The sequence below is a fragment of the Xenopus laevis genome, chromosome 4L (genome assembly GCF_017654675.1).
Source record: "Xenopus laevis strain J_2021 chromosome 4L, Xenopus_laevis_v10.1, whole genome shotgun sequence".
NCBI lineage: Eukaryota > Metazoa > Chordata > Amphibia > Anura > Pipidae > Xenopus > Xenopus laevis.
The window spans coordinates 44,056,665-44,083,278 of NC_054377.1; the positions used below are offsets into that span (position 1 = coordinate 44,056,665).

The 26,614-nt window shown below is 39.5% G+C and overlaps 1 protein-coding gene across 1 annotated transcript; it reads left to right on the top strand.

Annotated features, from left to right (window-relative positions):
* The first annotated feature begins 1,756 nt into the window (after positions 1-1,756).
* Positions 1,757-26,614, top strand: amfr.L (autocrine motility factor receptor L homeolog). Its single transcript, NM_001089690.1, is given in 14 exon segments — positions 1,757-2,109; positions 15,412-15,504; positions 15,624-15,788; positions 15,873-16,025; positions 17,283-17,323; positions 20,204-20,336; positions 20,551-20,684; positions 21,524-21,634; positions 22,229-22,419; positions 22,504-22,607; positions 23,316-23,450; positions 23,587-23,664; positions 24,148-24,332; positions 25,256-26,614. Coding segments are annotated over 14 exon segments (1,911 nt in total). The 5' UTR covers positions 1,757-1,878; the 3' UTR covers positions 25,413-26,614.

Sequence of the window (26,614 nt, forward strand, 5' to 3'; positions counted from 1 at the left end):
CCGCCTGGTCGGACCGCGTGGCCTAGGGGCGGCCGGAAAAGATATCCGGTGCTGGGCAGGTTTGTCCAATCATGAGAAAAGGTATTTAAGGTGGCCAATTGCAAGTTGTGCTTCTGTTTGACTCTCCTCTGAAGAATGACAGCATGGGATCCTCAAAGCAACTCTCAAAAGATCTGAAAACAAAGATTGTTCAGTATTAGGGATGTAGCGAACTGCCGTTTTGGTGTTCGCGAATGCCGTTCGCGAACACCGGCAAAAAATGCGAATGTTCGCGAACAGTTCGCGAACTTTGAACACCCGCTAAAATCGTTCGATTCGAAAGATCGAAGGATTTTAATCATTCGATCGAAGGATTTTCATTCGAATCGAACGATCGAAGCCATTCGATCGAATGCTTTTCATTCGATCGAATGCTTACAATCGTTCGAACGAATGGAAATCGTTCGATTTTAGCGGTCGAAGGAATTCGAATGGTCGAATGGTCGAACGACTTGTATTCGACTCGAACGCGAACTCAAAATGCGAACGTTCCCAAACGTTCGCGAACATTCGGCGGACGCGAACGGTCGAAGTTCGCGCGAACTAGTTCGCAGCAGAACAGTTCGCTACATCCCTATTCAGTATCATGGTTTAGGGGAAGACTACAAAAAGCTTTAAACTCTCAGTTTCAACTGTAAGGAATGTAATCAGAAAATGGAAAGCCACAGGCACGGTTGCTGTAAAACCCAGGTCTGGCAGGCCAAAAGAAATACAGGAGCGGCATATGCACAGGATTGTGAGACTGGTTATAGACAACCCAAAGATCACCTCCAAAGACCCTCAAGAACATCTTGCTGAATGCAGGTCCGGGTTGCGGATTGCAGGTTGCGGGTCCCAAGCGGGTCCCAAAAAATGGACACTACCCGCGCAGGACTCTACCCTAAAGTGCCGAGCCTTGCCAATCCATGTTGGTTAATGTTGTTTTTGTTTAACAATTTGCCAGCTGCAAAGTTTAATGTAAGTCTACAATACCCAGCATGCAATGGGACTGCCTTGTGAAGAAGTCTGGAGTTATCCGATTTTGGGATCTGTACCCCAGTCTCCCGTCACCATTAAGCATTCTTGCATTTTCTGGTGACTTTCCTCAATTTTAGACAATTTTGAGGCAGAAATTTGCTGGCCACCAAAATTTATGGAGTTTGACCAATATTTATTGAAATTGTATGTATATTAGAGCCTTATGGGTAGGGATGCACAAATCCAGGATTCAGCCTTTTTCAGCAGGATTCGGATTTGGCCAAATCCTTCTGCCAGGCTGAACAGAATCCGAATTTGCAAATGCAAATTAGGGACGGGGAGGGAACTCGCGTGCTTTTTTGTCACAAAACAAGGAAGTAAAACATATTTTCCCCTTCCCAGCCCTAATTTGCATATGCAAATTAGGATTCAGCCAAATCCAAAATAGTGGATTCGCTGCATCCCTACTTATGGGGCACCTATACCCCCCACCACAGGCAAATCTATCCCATTTTGCTTCATGGAAAAATTTTAAAAAGGCATATTTTGATATATATTCATTTATTTTTAGACTTGTTTTCACTGCACATATTGAGCTATTTTTGCGCTACTTTTGAAGTGCTTCTTGGCTAGTTTTGGGGCTGGTTTTGTAGCTGACTTTGGCTGGTTTTGGAAACTAGACCTGGCAACCCTGGTGCAGTTTGTGGCCGGTAGGGGGAGCAGACGTGTAGGACACATAAACTAGGGCAGTATGGCTCCAGAGAAAGCCTGTTCGAGCAGAGCGTCCAAATAGGGGCAGCTGGGCAAGTGACAGGCAGTCAGAGCTGCTCCCGCCCGCGGGTCCTCCCTTTCGGTGTGACAGGCCCTTCGGACTAAGCCAAAATGCCGCTGCTGTTCCTGGAGCGCTTCCCGTGGCCCAGCCTGCGCACTTACACGGGCCTGAGCGGCCTGCTGCTCGGCCTCAGCCTGATAAGCGCCTATCGGAGCCTAAGCGGGGAGGCGGCAGAACGGAGCATGTTGAAAGGAGAGGGAGCGGGGGACCAGCTGTCAGCAGAGCCAGTGGACTTCGTTGAGCTGTTCCGGTACCTGGTTTCTGACAGCCTTGGGGTGTGGGTGAGTGTGACAACTGGACACACAATATGGGGAAGTCTGGTTGATTTTTTTTTTTCAAGTAAAATTCCATGAAATCAACCAAAATGTCAACACTTGGCATAAATCCGTCACTGCTTCAAAGTTGTAAGCCGCATAGGGGAGGCCATTGTGCAGCTGGGAGTTGTTTTGCTTCCGGTTTCCCTGTGAGGGAATTTTGCTGTATCAGCCATAACTCTTGTAATGATGTAGTGGGGCAGCGAATATGTGTCGCCCCTTATTTGTTAGATTCCCTTCTCGAGGTGTATTATGTCACATATAGGGGACTCTTACAGATCTACCCCATCATTCCTTAAGGGGAACATATAGCACATATTGTCACAAAAAACTGTCCAGTTTCTAGAGGGACAGTCCCTCTTTTGACCGCTCAACCTACAGTCCCTCATTTGTACTGGAAAGTCCCCAAAAAGTCCCATTTTCTCTGCACTGAACAGCCAGAAAAAGAAACAATGTTTCTAACTTAATTGGCTTTTTGGCAGAGAACCCAGAACAGCCACCAGGTGCACTTGGAAACTTTTGTAACAATTTCAGAAAAGCAAATAAGTAATTGTAACAATATAAGATAACAGGTCCCTTGGGAGAAGTTAAACTCACAGCTTAAAGAGTAATTCACCTTCATTAACAAAACTGTAATAACTGGAAAAAAACCCCACAGGTTTCATAACCTGCCAAATGTTGTAAAACGAACATGGTAATTAGGGGGTGTGGCCACAAAAACAGGCGTGGTCAACATTTTTTGCTGTGTATGTCTGCCTAAGTTACAGAACAGCAGCTACTGCAGGGTTGCCAGGTCTAATTCTCAAAACCAGCCAAACTCAGCTACAAAACTAGCCAAGAGGCACTTCAAAAGTTGCCAAAAATTAGCACAATATGTGCAGTGAAAAAAAAGTCTAAAAAAATAAATTTATATACAATATAAAATATGCCTTTTTCAGATTTTCACTTTCACCCCCCCACCAGGGGCGTAACTATAGAGGGGGGGCCCAGGAGGTATAGGGACCCCATAAGGCCCTAATACATATACAATTTCAATAAATATTGGTAAAACAGGTCAACCCATAGACATTTTGCAAGAATGCTTAAGAGGTATCGGAGACTGGGGTACAGAGCCCAAAATCTGGTAACTCACGACAGTCAGTCCCATTGCATGCTGGGTATTGTAGCCTTACATTAAACGTGGCAGTCAGCAAATTGTTAAACAAAAACTACATTACCCAACATGCATTGGCAGACAGAAAAAAACTTTGGCTGGTTTCCAAAGTACAAACCAGCCAAAGGCCCAAAAAGTAGCCCAAATCCGTGCAGGGGTGGGTCAGGTGGGGCTGTTTGCGATGTCACACTCAGTCCTTCTCTGCAGACTTGAGTGGCAAAGTTTTGCTGACTCTGAGCAGTGCTGTGTATGTGGCATGAGAGTACCCATGGGTGTAACTATAGAGGAAGTAGACCCTGGGACTGCAGGCGGGCCCAGAAGTTATAGGGGCCCCATGTGGCCCTAATTCATATATAGTTGCAATAAATATTGGTAACACAAGTCAACCACTAAACATTTTGGGGGGCCTGAAAAATAATTTGCTGGGGGACCCAGTAATATCAAGTTACGCCACTGAGACTAACACATGATTTAACAAGTACATTGGCATAGCTACTGGGTCTGTGGTGGCAATCAGCCTGGGGTAATCAATAGGGAACTGCTAGGGTTAGCACTGTTTCTGGAAAAAAAATACCGCCCTTCCTATATATTTATCGTCTTTCCCCTATTAATAACATTGGGATCAACCATCATTTTAATTGGCCAGGCCAATAAAATACTGGTCAGGTGGCAACCCTAGGAACGGCGTGTACTTCCAGGGTTGGGGTCCCGGTTACAAATTTTGCCCCTAGTATCTGGTTCCATAACTGATAACAAATCTCTACTTTGCCAGTAAAAGCATGTGACCTGTTATCCAGAAAGTTCCAAATTGCGCAAAGGACATCTCCGATAGTGTCCATTTTAATTGAATAATTAAGATTTTAAAAAATTATATCCTTTTTCGCTGTAATAATAACAGTACCTTGTACTTGATCCCAACTAAGATTCAATTAATCCTTATTGGTGGCAAAACAAAAATGATTAAATGATTTTCCAGTAGACTAAAGGCCCCCATACAGAAGCTGTCGGCAGCTTATTGGGCAGTGTATGGGGCCCTCAGACGAGCCTCATGGTGGGCATATTGGGGAGAGAGCCACTAGTTTGGGGTCCTCGCAAAATAAGTATGGTCAGCTTTAAGGTATGGGGATCCAAATTATCCAGAAATCCCCAGCATTCTGGATAATAGATCTTCTAGCTGTAATGATAATGGTTTTGCCGTCAGTGCCTAAAATGAGTCTGAATCCTAAAATATGAATAAATAGTCCTGTACATTGGTCACCCCCCCGCCACAGTTATATATAGCTCTAGTGCAGAGGCAACATGGCTGCAGATATAGGCGGCAGGGACTGTTGGTCCCAAGTTACACCTCTGAGTAGAATAGGCTACATTTGGCCTAGTCTGGTAAACTACAAGTGTTGTAATGTTGCTATCATTATTTGAACTGGGTTGGTTAAGCACAATCTGATGTGGCATTCCAAGGACAGAGATGCCCAAACAGCCCCCACAAGCCCAATAAATAGTGACTGTCTATGGCATCTTACAGCAGCCCCTCTGGCATTAGCCAGAATCCACAGATTGTCAGGGTAGACCTGGCGTTAGTTGACATATCTGCAGCTATATTACAGTGGTGTTAAGTAACTATGGATTGATTCCTGAGTCACAGCACCAGTGCAAGCTTTGCTCATGTTACCTAATGATTTATGTTCATGTGAAAGCCTTATGGGTTACAGTTTGCTGTTCACTAAGGGACATATTTATTATGCGGTGTAATAAACAGCAGGATGATATACCACACATCTCCAGAGTAAAAAAAACGGCATCACAAGTTTTTTTTATTAAAATGACTTCCGCCAGAAGCAATGTAAAATAACGGCGGCAAATCTGGAATTGGCATGGCTTAAAATTACACACACCCTGATAAACTCGCCGTTTATTTTACCCAGCTTTTTACACCATTTTTTCGACTAATTCAATTTTACACAGCATAATAAATATACCACTATGAGTAACTGTTGGTGTAGCACATGTTTACATAAAACAAGTTGAAACAATTACAAAAGTACATACAAGGGTTCCGTGTATACAGCTCACTTCTTGCTTCTCAGTGTTATAACTGTATAATACAAATAGTGGTACAGAGTAAAGATTCAGCTATGGGACTGATTGTGTTGTTTCCTTGCATTGCTGGAATCCTTGTTTAGATTTCCAACCAGCGTCACTGTCTGCAGGCGGTTTTTTTATGTTGTGTCTATGCTTGTGGGGGTTTCCTCCCACAGGAAGATAAAGCTGGTGTACAAACAGACATTGTAGCAGCAATGTTTTAATTTTGTATTAAAGTTTCAAGCCTCAACGGGGTCCTTGTCCAAAAAAGAAATTGTGTGTATATGGTAAAGTCTTATACTGTGATCTTTTGGTACGTCTGTAAAGTATATAAAGTATGTGGATTGGCAGGTGATTCCTTGAGCCCTTTCCAGGAACATGTCCATTGGCTACAAATCATTTGCTGCCTGGCCAAATCTGTGCCCAGCAATAGAGCCTGAAAGCTGAGTGTCTCTCCGTCTACAGGTATGTGACCTATTATCCAGAATGATCGTGATCTGGGGTTTTCTGGTTAACGAATGTTTTCATACCTTAGGTCTACTAGAAAATCATTTAATCATTAAATAAACCCAATAATCCAAGAGGGGTTAATTATCTATTAGTTTGGATCAAGTACAAGGTACGGTTTTATTATTACAAAGAAGAGGGGAAATCATTTTTAAAAATGTGGATTATTTGGATAAATTGGAGTCTGTGGGAGACAGTCTTTCTGTAATTTGGCAGTTTCTGGATAATTTATCCCATACCTGTACTAGCAAGTGTTGCCCATCCTAGTGCCCCATAATAGGACACTATCAGCCAGGTTTATATTGCGATGGCTTTGAAATTACAGAAAGTATTTTTTTAATAAAAAAAGTTTTGGAAATGATGCAGAATGTTTGAAGTACAGATGTGTAAATACAGGTGTGCGATCTGTTATTCAGAAACCCATTATGCAGAAAATTCCAAAATACGGAAAGGCTGCGTCTCATAGACTCCTTTTTTTTCCAAATACTGTAATCAATATTTTTAAAAATGATTTCCTTTTTCTCTGTAATAATAAAACAGTACCTTGTACGTGATCCACACTTAGATATAATTAACCCTTTAAGTGCCACAGAACGTAGAATCTACGTTCTGTGGAAAAGTATCTTGAAATGCCACAGAACGTAGATTCTACGTTCTGCAGCATATGCGTGCGGGGGAGCTCAGGAGCGGCTTTAAATGCTGCTCGCTCCTTCCCCGCTCGCTCAGAACCCCCTAGGCAACGAGCGGAGCGGGTGGGAAAGGGGCTCCTGGGGCGCGATCGTCCAGGGGCCCCATAAACGCAACAGACGCACGTGGCTGCGCGCTGCTGCTGCTGCTGATCCGGGTCCCTCCAGCGACGCCCACGCATCGGATCAACGGATCTGGCGACTCCCTCCTGCTTCTCCACTCCTGCTGCCATCATGGACACAGATCTGCAGCTACACACCCCAGGTTAGTGTAACACAAAATACACTTACACACACTTTATACACTAATACATGCTTAGATTTACACTTACACACACTCACATACATTTTTTGGGGGATCAGGGGGGTCACACACACTTGGGGCGGGTACATACACTTGCACACACAAACACATGCACATAACATGCAATTTACCAATTGTACGCATGCGCACACACATACACTGTTGTGTAATTTTCTTTTTTTTTTTTTTTCATATTGCATCGTTGTGTTTTTGGCTCAAAAAAATGTTTTATTGCCTTTGCGAATAGCGTATTCGCTAACCGTACTGGGCAATACCTTTTGTATGTTATTTCGGTGATTATTTGGAAATTTTAGGGATTTTGGTGCATTGTTAGCCATTTTATTGCATTTTCAGCGCTGCATAACTGTTGCTTGCTTTATTCTGTCCGTAAAACCTATTTTGCCAAGCTATAATATTCAAACTGTAATTCTGATGTCTGATTACACTAGTCTGAAAAAAAAAGCATAGATTTTTGTGGTTTTATTGGATTTTAGTAATTTATTTGAATTTCACACTTTCTGTATTATTTTGTTATGTCTTGTAAATTTTATCTACTATATATCCAATTGGGCGTCTCTGTGCGCCATATAGTTTGGTAAATCTGTGAATATTGGGCATGAAAGTGTTCAGTAGACACCTGTCGTTCATATTTAGGATGGTTTATGCGGATACTTTACGAAATGTGGGGCATATAATGGGGTAAAATTCAAGCTTCGTGACGATTTTCAGAAATTTGATAAAAACCGTCACGTTCAGCAGTACTTTGCAGTTTGCAGTAGAAACACATATTTACCCATATTGGATTCGTCAGAATGTGTACTTTCTGAAAATATATGGTTTTCTGGGGTCTCTGTACTGTTAGGGGGGGTCTAATGTCGCATAATACACACACCAGGTGCTTATATTGCAGCAGCCAGCACGTCAGCTGTGAAAATGTATATACACTATTGTCATTTGGGGGTCTCTATGCGCCACATAGTTTGGTATATCTATACATATTGGGCATCAAAGTGTTCAGTAGACCCCTGGCCTTCATATTTAGGATGTTTTATGCTCATACGTTACAAACTGTGGGGCATATAATGGGGTAAAATTCAAGCTTTGTGACGATTTTCAGAAATTTGATAAAAACCGTTATGTTCAGCATTGCTTTGCAGTTTGGCAGTTTGCAGTAGAAACACTTATTTACCCATATTGGATTCGTCAGAATGTGTACTTTCTGAAAATATATGGTTTTCTGGGGTCTCTGTACTGTTAGGGGGGTCTAATGTTGCATAATACACACACCAGGTGCTTATATTGCAGCAGCCAGCGCGTCAGTCGTGAAAATGTATATACACTATTGTCATTTGGGGGTCTCTGTGCGCCACATAGTTTGGTATATCTATGCATATTGGGCATCAAAGTGTTCAGTAGACCCCTGGCGTTCATTTTTAGGATGTTTTATACTGATAAGTTACGAAATGTGTGGCATATAATGGGGTAGAATTCAAGCTTTGTGACGATTTTCCGAAATTTGATAAGAACCGTTATGTTCAGCATTGCTTTGCAGTTTGCAGTAGAAACACGTATTTACCCATATTGGATTCGTCAGAATGTGTACTTTCTGAAAATATATGGTTTTCTGGGGTCTCTGTACTGTTAGGGGGGTCTAATGTCGCATAATACACACACCAGGTGCTTATATTGCAGCAGCCAGCACGTCAGCTGTGAAAATGTATATACACTATTGTCATTTGGGGGTCTCTATGCGCCACATAGTTTGGTATATCTATACATATTGGGCATCAAAGTGTTCAGTAGACCCCTGGCCTTCATATTTAGGATGTTTTATGCTCATACGTTACAAACTGTGGGGCATATAATGGGGTAAAATTCAAGCTTTGTGACGATTTTCAGAAATTTGATAAAAACCGTTATGTTCAGCATTGCTTTGCAGTTTGGCAGTTTGCAGTAGAAACACTTATTTACCCATATTGGATTCGTCAGAATGTGTACTTTCTGAAAATATATGGTTTTCTGGGGTCTCTGTACTGTTAGGGGGGTCTAATGTTGCATAATACACACACCAGGTGCTTATATTGCAGCAGCCAGCGCGTCAGTCGTGAAAATGTATATACACTATTGTCATTTGGGGGTCTCTGTGCGCCACATAGTTTGGTATATCTATGCATATTGGGCATCAAAGTGTTCAGTAGACCCCTGGCGTTCATTTTTAGGATGTTTTATACTGATAAGTTACGAAATGTGTGGCATATAATGGGGTAGAATTCAAGCTTTGTGACGATTTTCCGAAATTTGATAAGAACCGTTATGTTCAGCATTGCTTTGCAGTTTGCAGTAGAAACACGTATTTACCCATATTGGATTCGTCAGAATGTGTACTTTCTGAAAATATATGGTTTTCTGGGGTCTCTGTACTGTTAGGGGGGTCTAATGTCGCATAATACACACACCAGGTGCTTATATTGCAGCAGCCAGCGCGTCAGCTGTGAAATTGTATATACACTATTGTCATTTGGGGGTCTCTGTGCGCCACATAGTTTGGTATATCTATGCATATTGGGCATCAAAGTGTTCAGTAGACCCCTGGCGTTCATATTTAGGATGTTTTATGCTGATAAGTTACGAAATGTGGGGCATATAATGGGGTAAAATTCAAGCTTTGTGACGATTTTCAGAAATTTGATAAAAACCGTTACTTTCAGCATTGCTTTGCAGTTTGGCAGTTTGCAGTAGGAACACATATTTACCCATATTGGATTCGTCAGAATGTGTATTTTCTGAAAATATATGGTTTTCTGGGGTCTCTGTACTGTTAGGGGGGTCTAATGTCGCATATTACACACACCAGGTGCTTATATTGCAGCAGCCAGCGCGCGTCAGCCGTGAAAATGTATATACACTATTGTCATTTGGGGGTCTCTGTGCGCCACATAGTTTGGTATATCTATGCATATTGGGCATCAAAGTGTTTAGTAGACCCCATGCGTTCATATTTAGGATGTTTTATACTGATAAGTTACGAAATGTGGGGCATATAATGGGGTAAAATTCAAGCTTTGTGACGATTTTCAGAAATTTGATAAAAACCGTTATGTTCAGCATTGCTTTGCAGTTTGGCAGTTTGCAGTAGAAACACTTATTTACCCATATTGGATTCGTCAGAATGTGTACTTTCTGAAAATATATGGTTTTCTGGGGTCTCTGTACTGTTAGGTGGTCTAATGTCGCATAATACACACACCGGGTGGTTATATTGCAGCAGCCAGCGCGTCAGCCGTGAAAATGTCTATACATATTGTCATTTGGGGGTCTCTGTGCGCCACATAGTTTGGTATATCTATGCACATTGGGCATCAAACTGTTTAGTAGACCCATATGTTTATATTTAAGATGCTTTATGCTGGTAATGATATATGGACAATACGATGCTGGAAAGTTGAAGCTTTGAGGCAATTTCCAGATATTTCACCAAAACCGCCAAATTTGGCAAAGCCTTGCGACTCAGTAGTTTGGAGCAGAAAGGCATGGGTACCCATTTTAGATTCTGTAGAATGTGTACTTTCCAAAAATATATGGGTTTTGGGGGGGTAAACATATATTTCTGTGTTTTTACCCCACAAAAATGCAGTCAATGTGTTTATTTTTCATTAGCTGAAGTTACCCACGGGACTGTTTGTATGCGCTAACTTCATTTTGGGGCCTCTAAATGCCAGATACTTTGGTAAACTTATGAACAATGGCCACCAAAATGTTCAGAGGAACCCTGGCAATCATATTTAGGGTGCTTTTTCTTAGTACGTAATGACACATGGGTGATATGGTGCTGGGAAGTTGAAGCAATTTTCAGATATTTCACCAAAACCGACAACTTTGGGAAAGCCTTGCGACTCAGTAGTTTGGAGCAATAAGGCATGGGTACCCATTTTAGATTCTGTAGAATGTGTCCTTTCCAAAAATATATGGGTTTGGGGGGTAAACATATATTTCTGTGTTTTTACCCCACAAAAAATGCAGTCAATGTGTTGATTTCTCAGTAGCTGAAGTAAAGTCCTGAACAATTTGGATGTGCTAACTTCATATTGGTGTCTCTAAATGCCAGATACTTTGGTAAACCTATGCATAATGGGTATCAAACTGTTCAGTGGACCCCTGGCAATCATATTTCAGGTGCTTTTTCTTGGTACCTAATATAGTTTGGGATATGCGGAGCAGCAAAATAAAACCTTTGAAATGATTTTTCAGAATTTTGAATTTTTTGTTGAAAAACCGCTATGTTCAGACAAGCTTTTATGTTTGGTAGTTGGGAGTAGAGAGACATAGTTACCCATTTTGTAATCGGCAGAATGTGTACTTTTCAAAAATGTATGGTTTTCTGGGGTAAACCTACGGTTTCAGGATTTTTTGCCTTGGAATCTAAAGCATGCCGTTTTCTGCCTTAGTGCTTTCAAAATTCGGTAATATACTGCCGGGAGTTTTTGCTGTACAGAAATCCTAAATCTCCCTAAAACTATACATATCTGGTATTGGCACGTTCGAGAGACATAAGGCTTTCCAAATCAGTTGGATTTTCATCCGTAAAATGAAATATTTTTCTGGTATAAATTGATATACGATGAAAAATGGTAATTTTTCATTTTTTTTTGGTATTTAGCACTATAAATTTTTTTGCACAGGTGGAAATACATGAAAACTCAGGCAGATTTAGAAAGCTCAGTTTCTACCGAAAAAAACAATGTATAGTTTTCCTAGGTAAACTATAGGTTTCCCCTCAGAAAATGCCCCTAAAGTGAGAGAGCACAAAATGTTTCAAAAACGGCTGGCATTGCGCGTAACCAAAATGTGAAATTCTGCTGGCACTTAAAGGGTTAAGCGTACAAAATAAGGATTGAGGAGCACCAACCAACAATATTGACTGTATAGAGGATGGTGGGCAGGGCCAAGTGATTTAACAGAATTAACAAAAAAGAAGAAAGTACTGACCCATTTAGTTGCACCCTCCCATCCCTTGCATCCGAAGACTCATATATGAAGAAGGTTAAAACATAACTTTTAATAAATTATTACTTAAAACAATTTGTCCAGTGTGTGTGAATTAAAATCCGGCTACTGACAGGGAGACAGATTATCTAGGCAGTGGGTTGGTTAATTGCAATAAGGTTATACGCATCCAAATTACCCTTCAGCTCGTCTACTGAGTCCCTTGGTATATCCCACCACAGGTGCCAACCCCTTCTCCCACACAGAGTTCCCTTCAGTGAGCCAATTAGGTACATGCACCCATGAATATTGGAACAGTGAGATTCTGCAATACTGCTATATCTCAGCGAATCACTTTATATATCACACCACAGGTGCCCACCCCTTCTCCCATACAGAGTTCCCTCCCGTGAGCCAATTAGGCACCAATATACAATGAACCGGCGAGATTCTGTTGTGCTGCTTGGCTCTGAGCTAATATCGTGCCTCAGGCACAGGTCAAAAAATTTAATTAAAGGTAACACTGTACGGACCATAACCTTCGGATCCGATAACCAACCCCTTCACCCGCATCAGGTTCCCTCCCGATCCATATTGAAATCACTGCCCCGTATTTTCAGTTATTGTCCGGCGCCCCGCCTAGCCTAAAGCTAAAATTGCGCCTGACGTGCGTTTCGCCTGCTACATGCAGACTTTGTCAAAGGTAAGATCTAATTAACCCTTATTGAAAGTAGAACTAGCCCTTTGGGTTATTAAATGCTTAAATGAATTTCTAGTAGACTTAAAGTATGAAGATCAAATTGCGGAAAGATCTGTTATCCAGAAAGCCCCAAGTCCCATACCTGTAATTATATTTGCAGGTCTTTTCTCCACATTTTCATGCTTACAAGCTTATTGTAATATAATATGCTGGGAAAGTGCTTGTGTGCTCTAGTTATAATAAGAGGTGGGGGTAGGTGAATTTCTGAGAGAGGCCATTCTTTGGGGATCAGAAATAAAATATGTGATCCGCTTTTGTAGAATTAAGTTCTGGTGTAAATCTCTGCATTATAACTGAGGGTGTGGAGGCCCAGTTTCCAAACAGTTTGTATACATAAGGGATTAATACATAATTGAACTGAGGGTGGATATAACAAAATGCTAAGTTGCTGCCTGTATATGCATTGGGTATACACAAACTGTTGCTGTTTGATTTTGAAGGTTGGTGTTGTAATTCCAAAAAACAAAAATAATTTATAATATTCCTGTGGAACACTTGCAAATAAAATATTTATAGGAAGTAACCAGTCCAATTAGTAGAGTAGTTGTCACCCTATAGGACAGGCAAAGAGGCATTACCTTATTGCCATTTAAAAGGGATGTATTGTGCTGATTGCGTGTAAATATTTTTTACTGCATCGATTTTTATATCTCATTAAATGTATTTTACTGAACAAAATTCTCACTTTTGCATCTTTGTGTATATTTCACAGAATCATTTATTTTTGCATTTGACCCAAAATACTAAGCTGAATGTGAAACTTGATTTGCATATTCATATGGCAAAATATAAATGAAGATATTAAAAGAGAATTCAACTTTGACAGATGCACTTTATTTGTTGTTATAAAATACAAATGCAGTATGACTTTTAATTTATTAATACATTTCAGTAGTCGCGAATTTAAATGTGTAATGACTAGGGATGCACCGAATCCAGGATTCGGTTCGGGATTCGGCCTTTTTCAGCAGGATTCGAATTCGGTCGAATCCTTCTGCCCGGCTGAACCGAATCTAAATCCTTATTTGCATATGCAAATTAGGGGCAGGTAGGGAAAATGTGTGACTTTTTGTCACAAAACAAGGAAGTAATAAACGTTTTTTCCCTTCCAACCCCTAATTTGCAAATGCAAATTAGAATTTGGTTCGGTATTCGGCCAAATCTTTTGCGAAGGATTCTGGGGTTTGGCCGAATCCGAAATAGTGGATTTGGTGCATCTCTAGTAATAACTTACAAATCTGTGCTTTGCAGTACCACTCCTAATTTTTAATGCAATGTGTTTTGTCTGCTCTGCTGTGTTTACCCATCTTTTATCTGTTGTCTAAACAACAATCCACCCATTCTGTTGTGGGACCGCTGTTATCTGTTCTTTCATCTAGCCCCATTGATGTTGGCCTATGTAAAGCTATGTTGAGCAGATTTCGGTGTGAAAATGCAACATTGATACTTCTACACCAAAATCCGCTCAGTGTAGCTGCATGCAAGCTGTTGTTGTGTGAGTGGGGCTACAAAAAGTAGAGGATGATCGTTGATTTGCTTTTCCTCTGCTTATGTACAAAATACAAGCAGAGGAAAGTGTATGATCCACTCCGTGTGCCCCTGTCTTTCGGCCTGTGTCACATGAGCCATTTTCTCCGCTGATGTAAACATGCCAGTGGAAAAATCACTGATCACGTGCTGTCCACCTTGATTTACGTGTGCCTAATAGGCATGTCAGCTGTCAAATTCATACCCATGCGAGGCAGACTTTGGAGCAAAAAAGTTGAGTTCCATCCCACTTGTGCACAAACAGGCATGTCACACTTAAAGGGGTGGTTTACTTTTACGTTAACTTTTAGTTTGTTACAGAATGGCCAATTCTAAGTGACTTTTCAACTGGCCTTTATTTTTTATAATTTAATTATTTGCCTTCTTATGACTCTTTCCAGCTTTAACCTCATTTAAAAACCAAATGCTTAGTACGGCTACAAATTTGTTATTATTGCTAATTTTTATTACTTATCTTTCAATTCCGGCGTCTCGTATTCATATTCCAGTCTCTCATTCAAATCAATGCATGGGGTAATTTGGGCCCTAGCAACCAGATTGTTGAAATTGCAAACTGGAGAGTTTCTGAATAAAAAGCTAAATAACTCAAAAAACACACATAATAAAAAAATTGAAAACCAATTGCAATTGACTCAGAATATCACTCTCTACATCATACTAAAAGTTAATTTAAAGTTGGACAACCACTTTAAGTGAGTATTTATGCCAGTGGAGAAAACAATTCATGTGACACGGGTTACTGACCAGGAGCATATTTTACCAGTGTTGGTAAATGAGTGGACACTACGAGTAAAATTATGCAGATCCTCTCATTCTGAATTTAGCCAAACCATCATTTACTTGCTCTGACTGCTGCAGATATGGATCTCTACATGGTCACCGGCTGTTCTACAGGGAAACAAATAAAGCTGCTTGAGTTCTGGGAAGTAAGGTGGGGCTCCCCCCAGCCATTTAAAAGTATGATCATTTCCCTGCAGAGCAATTAGGGATCGTCTGCAGTTTCCTATCTGCAGCTGTCACAGCAAGTAAATGAAGGGGGAATTTCACTGCATACAGTCAGGTTTCTTATAAAAACGGTAGACATTTTAAAGTAAAGTATATTGGAGAACCACCCATTTGAAGCCTTCCTCCAGTATGTGTGCATGTATGTACAGTATGTTCTATGTCTTACTCACTTTCTTTTTCATTGAGCATTGCTTACATGAACAGTTTCAGACAGGATCTTTATTTTTTTTCCCTCTCTTTCCAGGTTCTAGTGAACACTGTGTGTTGCCTATTGATGTTGATTGCCAAACTGATCCAGTATGTGGTGTTTGGCCCTCTCCGTGTTGGAGAGAGACAGGTAAGAAGGACTGTCTATGTTCCATTTGGTGCTAATAACCAATGTGTATCCTATTTATGCCTGCAAATTGCAGTTACCTTTACTTTGCACTTACCTCTTGTCATCTTTATCCTTTGTAGCACTTGAAGGACAAGTTTTGGAACTTCATATTTTATAAATTTATCTTCATCTTTGGGGTACTGAATGTCCAGACAGTAGAGGAAGTGGTCCTTTGGTTTTTGTGGTTTGCTGGATTGCTTTTCCTTCATCTCATGGTGCAGCTCTGTAAGGATCGATTTGAATACGTACGTACAGTGTGGGGGGTAAATAATGTTGCTCTCATTATAATGTGCATATTTTTATAAATAATTTGCTTATCTGTCTTGCAGTTATCTTTCTCTCCAACTACCCCAATGAGTTGCCATGTGCGGGTCTTGGTTCTGCTCAATGTTATGCTCTTAGTCTGTTGTGGTCTTGCTGTGCTGTGTGCAGTTGCTGGATATACACATGGAATGCATACATTGGCTTTTATGGCTGCTGAGGTAAGACAATGACACAAGATTATTTCTGCCTGTTTTAGTATGCTGCTTTAAATTAGATTTTTGTAAAGGGAACATATACCCAACCATATAACTTAAAGGGGTGGTTCACCTTTAAGTTAACTTTTAGTATGGCTAATTCTAAGCAACTTTTCAATTAACCTTCACTTTTCTTTTTTTTATAGTTTTGAATTTTCCAGCTTTCAAATGAGGGTCACTGACCCCATCTAAAAACAAATGCTCCAGGCCCTCTCCTATTCATATTCCAGTCTCTTATTCATTTCAGTGTATGGTTGTTAGGGTAATTTGGACCCTAGCAACATGGCAAACTGGAGAGCTGTTGAATTAAAAGCTAAATAACTCAAAAAGCACAAATAAAAAATTAAAGCCAATTGCAAATTGTCTCAGAATATCACCCTCTACATGATACTAAAAGTTAATGTAAAGGTGAAACCTGAGTGCCCCTGCCATTCAACCTAGGCAGAGGCCAGAAAGAATGGCAAAAATATATTTTACTGCAGCAGTTTGTCAGCTGACACTTCCTTGCTCAGTTCTCCGTAATTAATGTGATCTCAAAAGAGCAATTTTACATGAAGTTGTATCTAGGTCTCCTTTAATGCTATTACTTGAATAATGCAAAATTCAGAGCAGTTTGTCCTATGGATTACACAGACAAAACTCTGTCCTGTTTTTATACTAGAAGGAATCATTCATAAGGAAAATACAGCAACTCGTGAGCTGAGAAAAGGGTTCACTTCTTGAAATACCGTCTTTTTTAATATTCAGTGGATGTGGCTCTGTGCTGTGTGACTATTGCTGTATTTCCACTTGAATGATTGCTTGAATACAGTACTGAACTCCAGTGTTGTGTGTCTCAAGTACCACTTTATATAAGTAAGTTTAAGTGACTTTTTTTATGTTCATATCATCTGTGATTGCTTCTGTTTTAAGCTTATTGTGACTTATACAAAAGGGTACACATTTCCATAGCAAAACAGATATAGATTTCTGTAGAATACAATTGTTTCAGTACTTGACCAGACACTAACAAGTGTCCAATGTCATGGGACAGAAAAAGAATAAAAAGCTTTTTCATATAAATGGGACATTTGTTACTAAGAAAAAGTTTTGGACTGATAAACATTTTAAATGTAGAAACTGTTTTATCTTTATGCTGTTTCTGGACCTTTAAGAGAAGTGTGATCTTAAAGCTGCTTATTATCCTTGCTAATTAATCATTACTTATTCTTACTTCTGCAGTGCATGTTGGTGACAACAAGAACCACTCATGTTGTCTTACGGTAAGCCCAGAAAGTCTGATTTGATATGATAGTAATAGCCCATGCTTTTAATGCAGCATCTTCTTTGTGCTAAAATGTAGCTTTTAATGTGATAATCGAGAATTGTATAATTGAAGTTGTTGGTCCAGGAGTGTTGTTGGACACTTGTCATTGTATCACATCAAGAGCGGGAACAGGCAGAGAGGAGTGTTTCGACTACTGTCTGGGGCAGAGCTGATCAAAGCACCCTATGTGTTGAGTGCCCCATTAGCTAAGGGGATAAAAATATGCTCAGCCACATGAATAGGAAATGTTCTGCTTGTGGCAGACAGCTGTGCCAGTATTTAGGTATTGCTTAGGAATGTAGAGGCCATTACTCTTAAAGGAAAACTTTACCCCCAAAATGAATATATAAGCAACAGTTAGTTTATATCATATTAAAGAATCTTACCAAACTGGTATATATTAGGGATGCACCGAATCCAATATTTTGGATTCAGCCGAACCCCCGAATCCTTCACGAAAGATTTGGCGAATACCGAAGCGAATCCTAATTTGCATGTGCAAATTAGGGGTCGGAAGGGGAAAACATTTTTTACTTCCTTGTTTTGTGACAAAAAGGCACGCTATTTCCCTCCCCACACCTAATTTGCATATGCAAATTAGGATTCGGTTCGTCCTGGCAGAAGGATTTGGCTGAATCCGAATCCTGCTGAAAAATTACAAATCCCGAACCGAATCCTGGATTCGGTGCATCCCTAGTGTGTGTATGTGTATATATGTATATATATGTGTGTGTGTGTGTATATATGTGTGTGTGTGTATATGTGTGTGTGTGTGTGTGTGTGTGTGTGTGTATATATATATATATATATATATATATATATCTCTCTATCTCTATTTTGTTTGTGTACTCCTGACGAAGATCCCTGTGGGGGATCGAAACGTTGAGATTAATAAAGATTTTTTATTTTTGAACGAAAACCCCTGTGAGTGCCGCCTTTCTGCATATTTGTACTTACCTTACTTGGCAGGCACCCAGGTATGTACCGAAGTAAACGGTGTGCACCTTTGGAACTGTGTATCTATATATATATATATATATATATATATATATATATATATATATATATATATATATATATATATATATATATATATTTGCCCTTTTACATTTTTTGCCTTGAACCACCATTTTGTGATCACCTGGCCAGAACTACTACAACTCTAACTGTAACAGGAAGCAAAAGACAGAACTCTGTCTTTTAATTGGCTTACTAACATGTATGTTTTTTTGGTTTATTTGTGTGCACCATGAATCCTATGATCCCAGGCGGCAGCACTTATTTTTTAAAATGCCAATTTTCTATTTAGTATTGCCCAATGGCACGGACTACTAAAAAAGTATATTATTGTGAAAATGGTTTATTTACATGAAGCAGGGTTTTACACCTGAGCTGTTTTATGCAATATCTTTTTAAAGAGACCTACATTGTTCAGGGGGTATAGTTTCCTTTAAATAACCTGTGTAATAAGCTTCATCTTCTCTGCCTGAAATGTTGTGGATTTTTTACATTAAGGTAACAGGCAGATTACATTTGTGTTTTAATTTCTATTCATTTTGCACATAATGATCAAAAATGGCAGGTGAATTCTGCCCATTGACTTGGCTTTGTCCCATTAATGCATTCATGTAAATGAGAAGAATTTAGGTAGCAGGCAAACGGGATTTGCAATAAAACAACCATTGGGACATGCACCACCAATACAGATACAGGTGTTTATGTGACAAAAGAAACTATTTTTTTGGGGAGATGTTGTGGGAAGTGTAGGCAAAGGGTGTACATTATTACAACATTGCTGCAGGCCAATTCAGGAAAACTCAGAATAATAATAACATTACACAGCACCTGTCCCTGATGGGACTTACTGATTGTTGAGATGTTTATTTTTTTATGCAGAACACATGTGTGAACAGATATGGTTTGAGTAGTAGACTGTTTTACCTGTACTGTGTTAGCCATAGTTCAGAAAAATAAAAAAATACTTTTTTTTTTTTTTTGGTAACATGATACTGTTTATTGGCTATATGTAAGAATGCAAGCTTTTGAGAAAAAAAATTACATCTCTTCTTCAGGCATGAAGATACAGTTTCTGAAACTGTAACTGATATATACAGTCCCGTATGTGGTGCACTCCAATATATGGTCAGCATATGCCTTGGTGCTGCTTGAATATCATAAGTAAAGTTTCTCAGCAACAGACACACTCCAGGACTCTTTGTGTGGGATATTGGTATAAAAGGATTCCAAATCTATGGTGGCTAAAATTGGTACATCTGGTACTGGGCCAACCACAGCCAGTTCAAGGAGAGCTGTTGTATCCTGAATGTTGCTGGGTGTGTTTTCTACCAGAGGTTTCAGGATGGTTTCTGGAGTGTACTTTTAAAAATATCCAAAGAAGATGCCTCTTGGAATGTAGATGACAGAGTTCTATATAGTGGGTGCTATGATAGAAAGCATGAGATTCAAAACATTTTAGTGCTGGTTACCTTGAGTTTTCCTGACTCTAAAGAAAGGAGGTAGTGAGTGAATATATGAGGAATCAGAAGTTCTTCCAGATAAACAGGGCCCTTATATAGAAGCCTAAAGAAGGCAGATTTTTAAAAAATATTCATTTAGTTGAGGTTGGTGTAGGGAATGAAGAATAAAAGACCCATTTATCAGGTGTCTGTGCATTTTTCTGTTTGTTCTTTGTTCTTATATTTGTAATAATTCTGTATGCTAAAGTCCAGGTAAACTTGGGGGCATATTGTTTCCACCCCTTATACTACTATCAGGACCGTTGACTTAATCCTTGTTGTGTAACTTTACTAATGTTTCATATTATGCATTCTTGCAGCTATGTCATTCACCTTTGGGACCTAAACCATGAAGGAACATGGGAGGGCAAAGGAACTTATGTATATTACACAGATTTTGTAATGGAGCTCAGCCATCTGTCCTTAGACCTCATGCATCACATTCACATGCTGGTATGTAATGAATGTAATGTGTTAATGTTTTACATTTCTTGTCTTTCCTGTCCTTTCCCATTGTCTGTTCTCCCTTTTCCCTATAAACCCTTTTCCACATTACAAAATGTGAAAAATGTAAAATCTGAATCTCTTCCCACCCTTTCCAGCTCTTAAACTTTATTTGAGCACCACGGATTTATCAAAATATAATAATTTTTTCTTGCTTTCTTAGCTCTTTGGTAATATCTGGCTCTCCATGGCAAGTCTTGTCATCTTTATGCAACTCCGCCACCTCTTTCATGAGTTTCAACGCCGAATACGACGCCACAAAAACTATTTACGAGTTGTTGGCAACATGGAAGCTCAGTAAGTGATCATGGCTGAAGGTCCTTCGATTAAGATAATAGCACCTATGTTAAATGTTGTACCTGTGTATCCCCAGGACCGCCATCAGAAATCGCAGGGCCCCATACGACAATTTCCTGGGCACCCAGGGCTGCACCCGCTGCAAGCCCCACCTACAGGTCCGCCCACCCCACAGGTCCACCCCCCCCCACACAGTAAAAAAAATATTGGTGGCTAGGGTTCCCAATAAAAACATTTGTGGCCAGGGCCCCCCCATTAAAAAATATTGGTGGCTAGGACCCCTTAAACGTCCATGCCTTCCCGAAGTCAGCAGCTCTCAGAAAGATGGGGGGCCCGGCTAATCAAGTAAGTGTGGCGTGGCCGGGCCCCCCTTACCCTCGGGCCCCCTACAACTCTCCCCCCTGTCCCCCCCTGATGGCTGCCCTGTGTATCCCTGCAATGTATGTCATGTTATAGAATTGCGCAGAGTAAACATTTTGAGGGTGATAGAATGGTGTATGAAGTACTGGAACACTAGGGCTTTTATAACTGATGCATGTAATATGATTGATCACGTAAGAGTGAATACAAAGTTTAACATTTTGTGCAGTTAAGCTATGCTTTTGTAACTGCTTTCTATTTAGAGCAAAACAAATAGACAATAACCCTTAACTGCCAGTAATGTAAAATATACTTTGCTGGCAAAAAACATAGGCATGCCAGCAGCATAGTTCCTACATTACTGAAAAAATATTTAAAATTTTTACACATTATTATCACTTTTACTTAATATACTTGAATGTCTAATGTAATCGAAGTGCACATGGAGAGAATGCTGCTATATGTTTTTTGTCTTGAAGTTTTGCTGTAGCAACTCCTGAGGAACTTGAAGCTAATAGTGACGATTGTGCTATCTGTTGGGATTCAATGCAGTCTGCTCGGAAGCTTCCCTGCGGTCATCTCTTCCACAAGTAGGTAACTGTGGTTGATATCTGCTTTTAACCAAACATATAGGAGTATGCAAAAGGCAACAGACATGAAGAAATGTATCAGTGTTGAAAAAATTTAAATTTTATGTGCATATTTAGAAATGTGTGTAAAACGATTTACTGGTACACAAAAAGGAGTGAAAAAGTAGTTAAAATAATTCTTGTATTTATGAAGCTGTTTTTTTCCCACTCCTTATTTTACACTGCCCATTACCATTTTGAAACCAGCAGACAGAATCCATTAAACCGTTAAAAGGACAAAACGTGTCTCTAATATAAGCATTGCAGACAAATCTTAAACCATTTATATATTATATTTAATGTATAAATGTTTATATATACATACATATCTAGCCGCCAATGGCTTGTGTGTCTGTGAGATTGTGACTCACCTCCAAATTGTGCTCTAGGCAAATGTTTTTGCTGCCTACTTTGCCTGTACGTCTTGGGGGTTAAGAAAGATGTTTATATAAGAGTATTATAGTCCACATGCTAGCAGTAAAATTAACTATATCATATGACTTGTGAGGCAGAAGTTCAAAACTGACTGTGTATGCTCCTTTATTTTTGTCTTAGCTCATGCCTCCGATCCTGGCTGGAGCAGGACACGTCGTGCCCGACTTGCAGGATGTCTCTTAATATGTCTGATGGCACCAGAACCCGTGTAGAACAGCAGAGGGATAATGTAGAACAGAATGTGATACCACTGACAGTAACAGAAGGACGACCACGTCTCAACCATCATAATCACTTCTTCCATTTTGATGGTAAGAGATGGCCTACTTTTTAATGATAGACTGGATCCGGTGAGAGTTGATGGAATTTAGGTCTCTCTCTTGGTTTTCCTTTAGGTTCTCGATTTGCCAGTTGGCTGCCAAGCTTCTCAGTGGAAGTCATGCATACAACTAACCTCCTTGGCCTAGCACAAGCAAACAACTCTCAGCTGAATACTATGGTAAGCAGCTGGCAGTGGGAAGCTACTGTAGGGTTACTAATACCAGCTAATAAAGCAGAAACACATTTTTAAGTGTTGGGTTTAGGGTTTTAGTTTAGGGTTGTTTTCTCTGGGAAAAAAGGCGCTTGTGAAGGGACGTGATTACACTATACAAGTACATTAGAGGACATTATAGACAAATAGCAGGGGACCTTTTTACCCATAAAGTGGATCACTGTACTAGAGGCCACCCCTTTAGACTAGAAGAAAAGAACTTTCATTTTAAGCAACGTAGGTGGTTCTTCACAGTGAAGACAGTGAGGTTGTGGAATGCACTGCCGGGTGATGTTGTGATGGCTGATTCAGTTAATGCCTTTAAGAATGGCTTGGATGATTTCTTGGTCAGACATAATATCAAAGGCTATTGTGATACTAAACTCTATAGTTGGTATAGATATAGTTGGTATGGAGCAGTGTGTGTATGGATGCTGGGTTTCATTTGGAGGGGTTGAACTTGATGGACTTTGTCTTTTTTCAACCCGATTTAACTATGTAACAGAAGCAACATAATTGTATTGCACATATGACAGTTTGTTACATTCTCATGAGTATAATATTTCTGCATTTTGGGTTGTGTTCATCTTTTTTTTTTTTTTAAAAAAAAAATATTGTTATAGGTTTTTGTGTGTTGTTATGCACTTGATGTCTGTCTTTTATCTGATTTTACAGGCCCGGCAGGTTCTAGATATGTTCCCACAAGTTCCATATAATTTGGTTTTGCAAGATCTGCAGCTCACACGTTCTGTTGAAATTACCACTGATAATATACTGGAAGGACGTATTCAAGTTCCTTTTCCTACACAGGTTAAGTGACAGTTCTTTAAAATCACATCAAGGTTGATTACCTTTAATCAAAATTACTATACTATGTTTAATATACTGTACAGATTGACAGTAGCCCAATCCCACGTTTTATAATAATTTATATTCTCTCCTGCAGCACCAAGAGGATGTCATATCTGCAACAGAAATATCTCAAGAAGGCATAGCACAAGAAGAAAGCAGTGCTACCTCACAGGTAAGTAAGACTGATTGCTAAAAAAAACATTTAGGGCCAACTCCAGGTGAAATATTGGTGGAGATGCTACCATCTTTATGGGACTGCCATGCCACCCACTTATGCATTTTAATAAAAAGGAGTGCACTAAGTGCTGTCTGGTTTTCCAACATCTATATGTGTCATTTTTACAGGGAATCCTCTTTAAAATATTGGTAAGGTAACTATTTTTTTTATACTTAACTGTTCGAGGTACCCCTGTGTTTTATTTATTGAGAAATGTTTATCAGCCAACCATTCAGTACATGGATGGGGCTGCCTTAAGTTTGAAAATTGCCTTTTTATGCACTTTGGTACTGAGCAATGTATCAAGCTCTATCCAGCTCTTTTTCCAACTATGATGTAAGCACATAACAAAGGCCACTAGTTTTGTTAAAATGTCTTTCATTTCACTCTATGCTCTTTCTTAATCAATGCCTCCCTGTTATTTTACATTTTACACAGACTGAGCGTGTAAATTTGGATTTGAGCCCAGGTCTTGAGGAATTTGAGGATTTTAGTGGAATTGAGGCACAAATGAGTGAGGCAGAAGACTTTGAGGCCAGAGGGAGCAGATTCTCCAAATCTGCAGAAGAGAGGCAACGGATGCTTGTCCAGAGGAAAGATGATTTGGTGCAACTTGCAAGGAGGTAGGAGACATGATTGGAGTGTTAATGAGGGAGCTTCCATGAGTAAAATATGAGATAAAGGAAGTGTCAGGGAACAGGGAAGCAGGGAGGGGGCTGGTTAAAGACAGTATGAACGAGGGCTATTTTCTAAATTATGTCACAGTTTAAATTGTATTGTGTAGTGGTGGTTAATTCTAAAATGTTCTGGATAATGCTCCACTATGCATAGATTTTGTAAGAGAGCAGTATTTATCAAAATAACAACTGCATTTGTAGTGGTCATTGACAAAGGGTTGTACTTGTCTTTTAACATTTAGGAAACACCAGCTTCCAGAGTTTATACTTAACTGATTTCTGTAAGGTGACTTGACATATTCACCCAGTGGCTTATTTTATCTGATATACAACTTCTTTTTTTGGAGTAAATTACACATATTAACACTTTTTACAGTTTTAAAAATGTTTATCCACATGGAAATTAAACAGTCTGACCCTTACTATTCAATTAAACTCTGTCTTTCTTTAATATATCCTTCTCTAATATAAATAATCCCAATTTGCCCATCCTGTGTTTATAACTCTGATCCTTGTACTACCGAGAAACATTTGCAACTTGAAGGAAATATACCTTTTACTCTTGCTGCTAAGAGAGAAATACCTTTTACCTCCGTCTTTTAGTGATATGTGTTTTATGCCTAGTGCTTTGAGACAGATAAAAATATGTTTGAGATGTGAATGTAATGCAGGCTACCAGGAGATGTGAATTAAGTGGGAGTCAGGACTGAGCATGTTAGCAGATTTTTCAGTTGAGGTCAATACTTGGGTAACTTTGATACTAACTTGAAGATCCACACTATGAGGGCTGACTATAGTCTTACTTCAGTGCAAAAAGACAGTTTCATTATTTAGAAGATAAGTAAATAAGGTTGGTTTTCCTCTCTCAGGCGTTTCTTAAACAGAACTTCAGAAGAAGATAATCCTGACTGTTCATCAGAGAGGGATTCATTCACAGACATTTCTTCAGATTCAACAACCATGCGTAGACGTATGTTGGCTGCAGCAGCAGAACGTAGGATTCAGATGCAACAGTCCCCACAGTAATCCCATGGACACAACCTAACCTTGAGCCTTTACAATGGATGCACACATTGACACTTTCTTACTTTGCTCCTTGTTCATGAGCTGTACCAGCTCACAGAGAGATTTAATCTTTTATAATCTTATTTTTTTTGCAATATGTTTAGAATAAGCAAAGCCATTTTTTGGTTCTGATGTCAAGTTTGCTCGTGTCATCCCTGCATTATAACCATTCTCTGATTGGCACCCAAATATGGAGGAATCGTCAGTATTTTAGGCAGAGTTGGTGCTAGAGTTTTCAAGTAACGTTTTTTTAAATTGATATTCACTAACTGTAATAAGAAGGTTCAGAGGAAGGGAATAGGATGAACAACGTTAAATAATCCACACCAGATAGGTGGAACCTGTTTATATTACATTAGTATTAATGTCAGATGTCAGGCACATTTTTATCAAATTGCTAGTGTCATAAAACAAGATTGCATGAATACAATGTTGCTTTATGAAGAATGCTTCAAGAAGGTTTGGTGATAATACTAATTTGTTATGCTACAAGAAAGTGATTTGAAAGTGTTAAACTGTTCTGTAAGATATTATACAGCGCTGTGAAGGTCTGTATGCCATCTGCAGCCATCTGTTAAAAAGTACAATCTGCCTGCTCAAATATTACAATGTTTTTACATTATGTAGAAGCTGAATTTCTAGCTTGAGCAATAGGAGGAGCTTCCTGGTATGATCTCCTCTGTAAATGACTAGAATTTAGAGCAGAAGTGCTTCTGTCCTTTTGGGCATAATATCTGCCAAGAGTAGATAGAAACTGGTAACCTTGTGTATGAGAAGAAATAACTGACAGAAATGCTACCTTTTCAGATGGGTATTACATAAATAGTGCATATTTTTCAGTTTATAAATAATGGGACAAGCAAAAATAACAACATGCAATGTGGACGTTATAAAACTGAACACAAGTGCTGAGGTTTTAGTCTGGTGAATAAAGGGTGCAGGTTTAAAGGAAAAAGTTGTAAAGTGTAATGAACTAAGATTGTAAAATTAAGGCTTTTCATATAGGCTGCGCAATTAAAGCCAAATATTAACTGTGGTTCATGAAGCAGATCATCTCTTGTGCCTGCAATGAGTGAGCTGGGGAACTCACCAAAACATCACCCAGGCTTTATGTATACTGTCTGGTCAATTCAGAATTCTATTAATAAAATGATGTAAGAAGA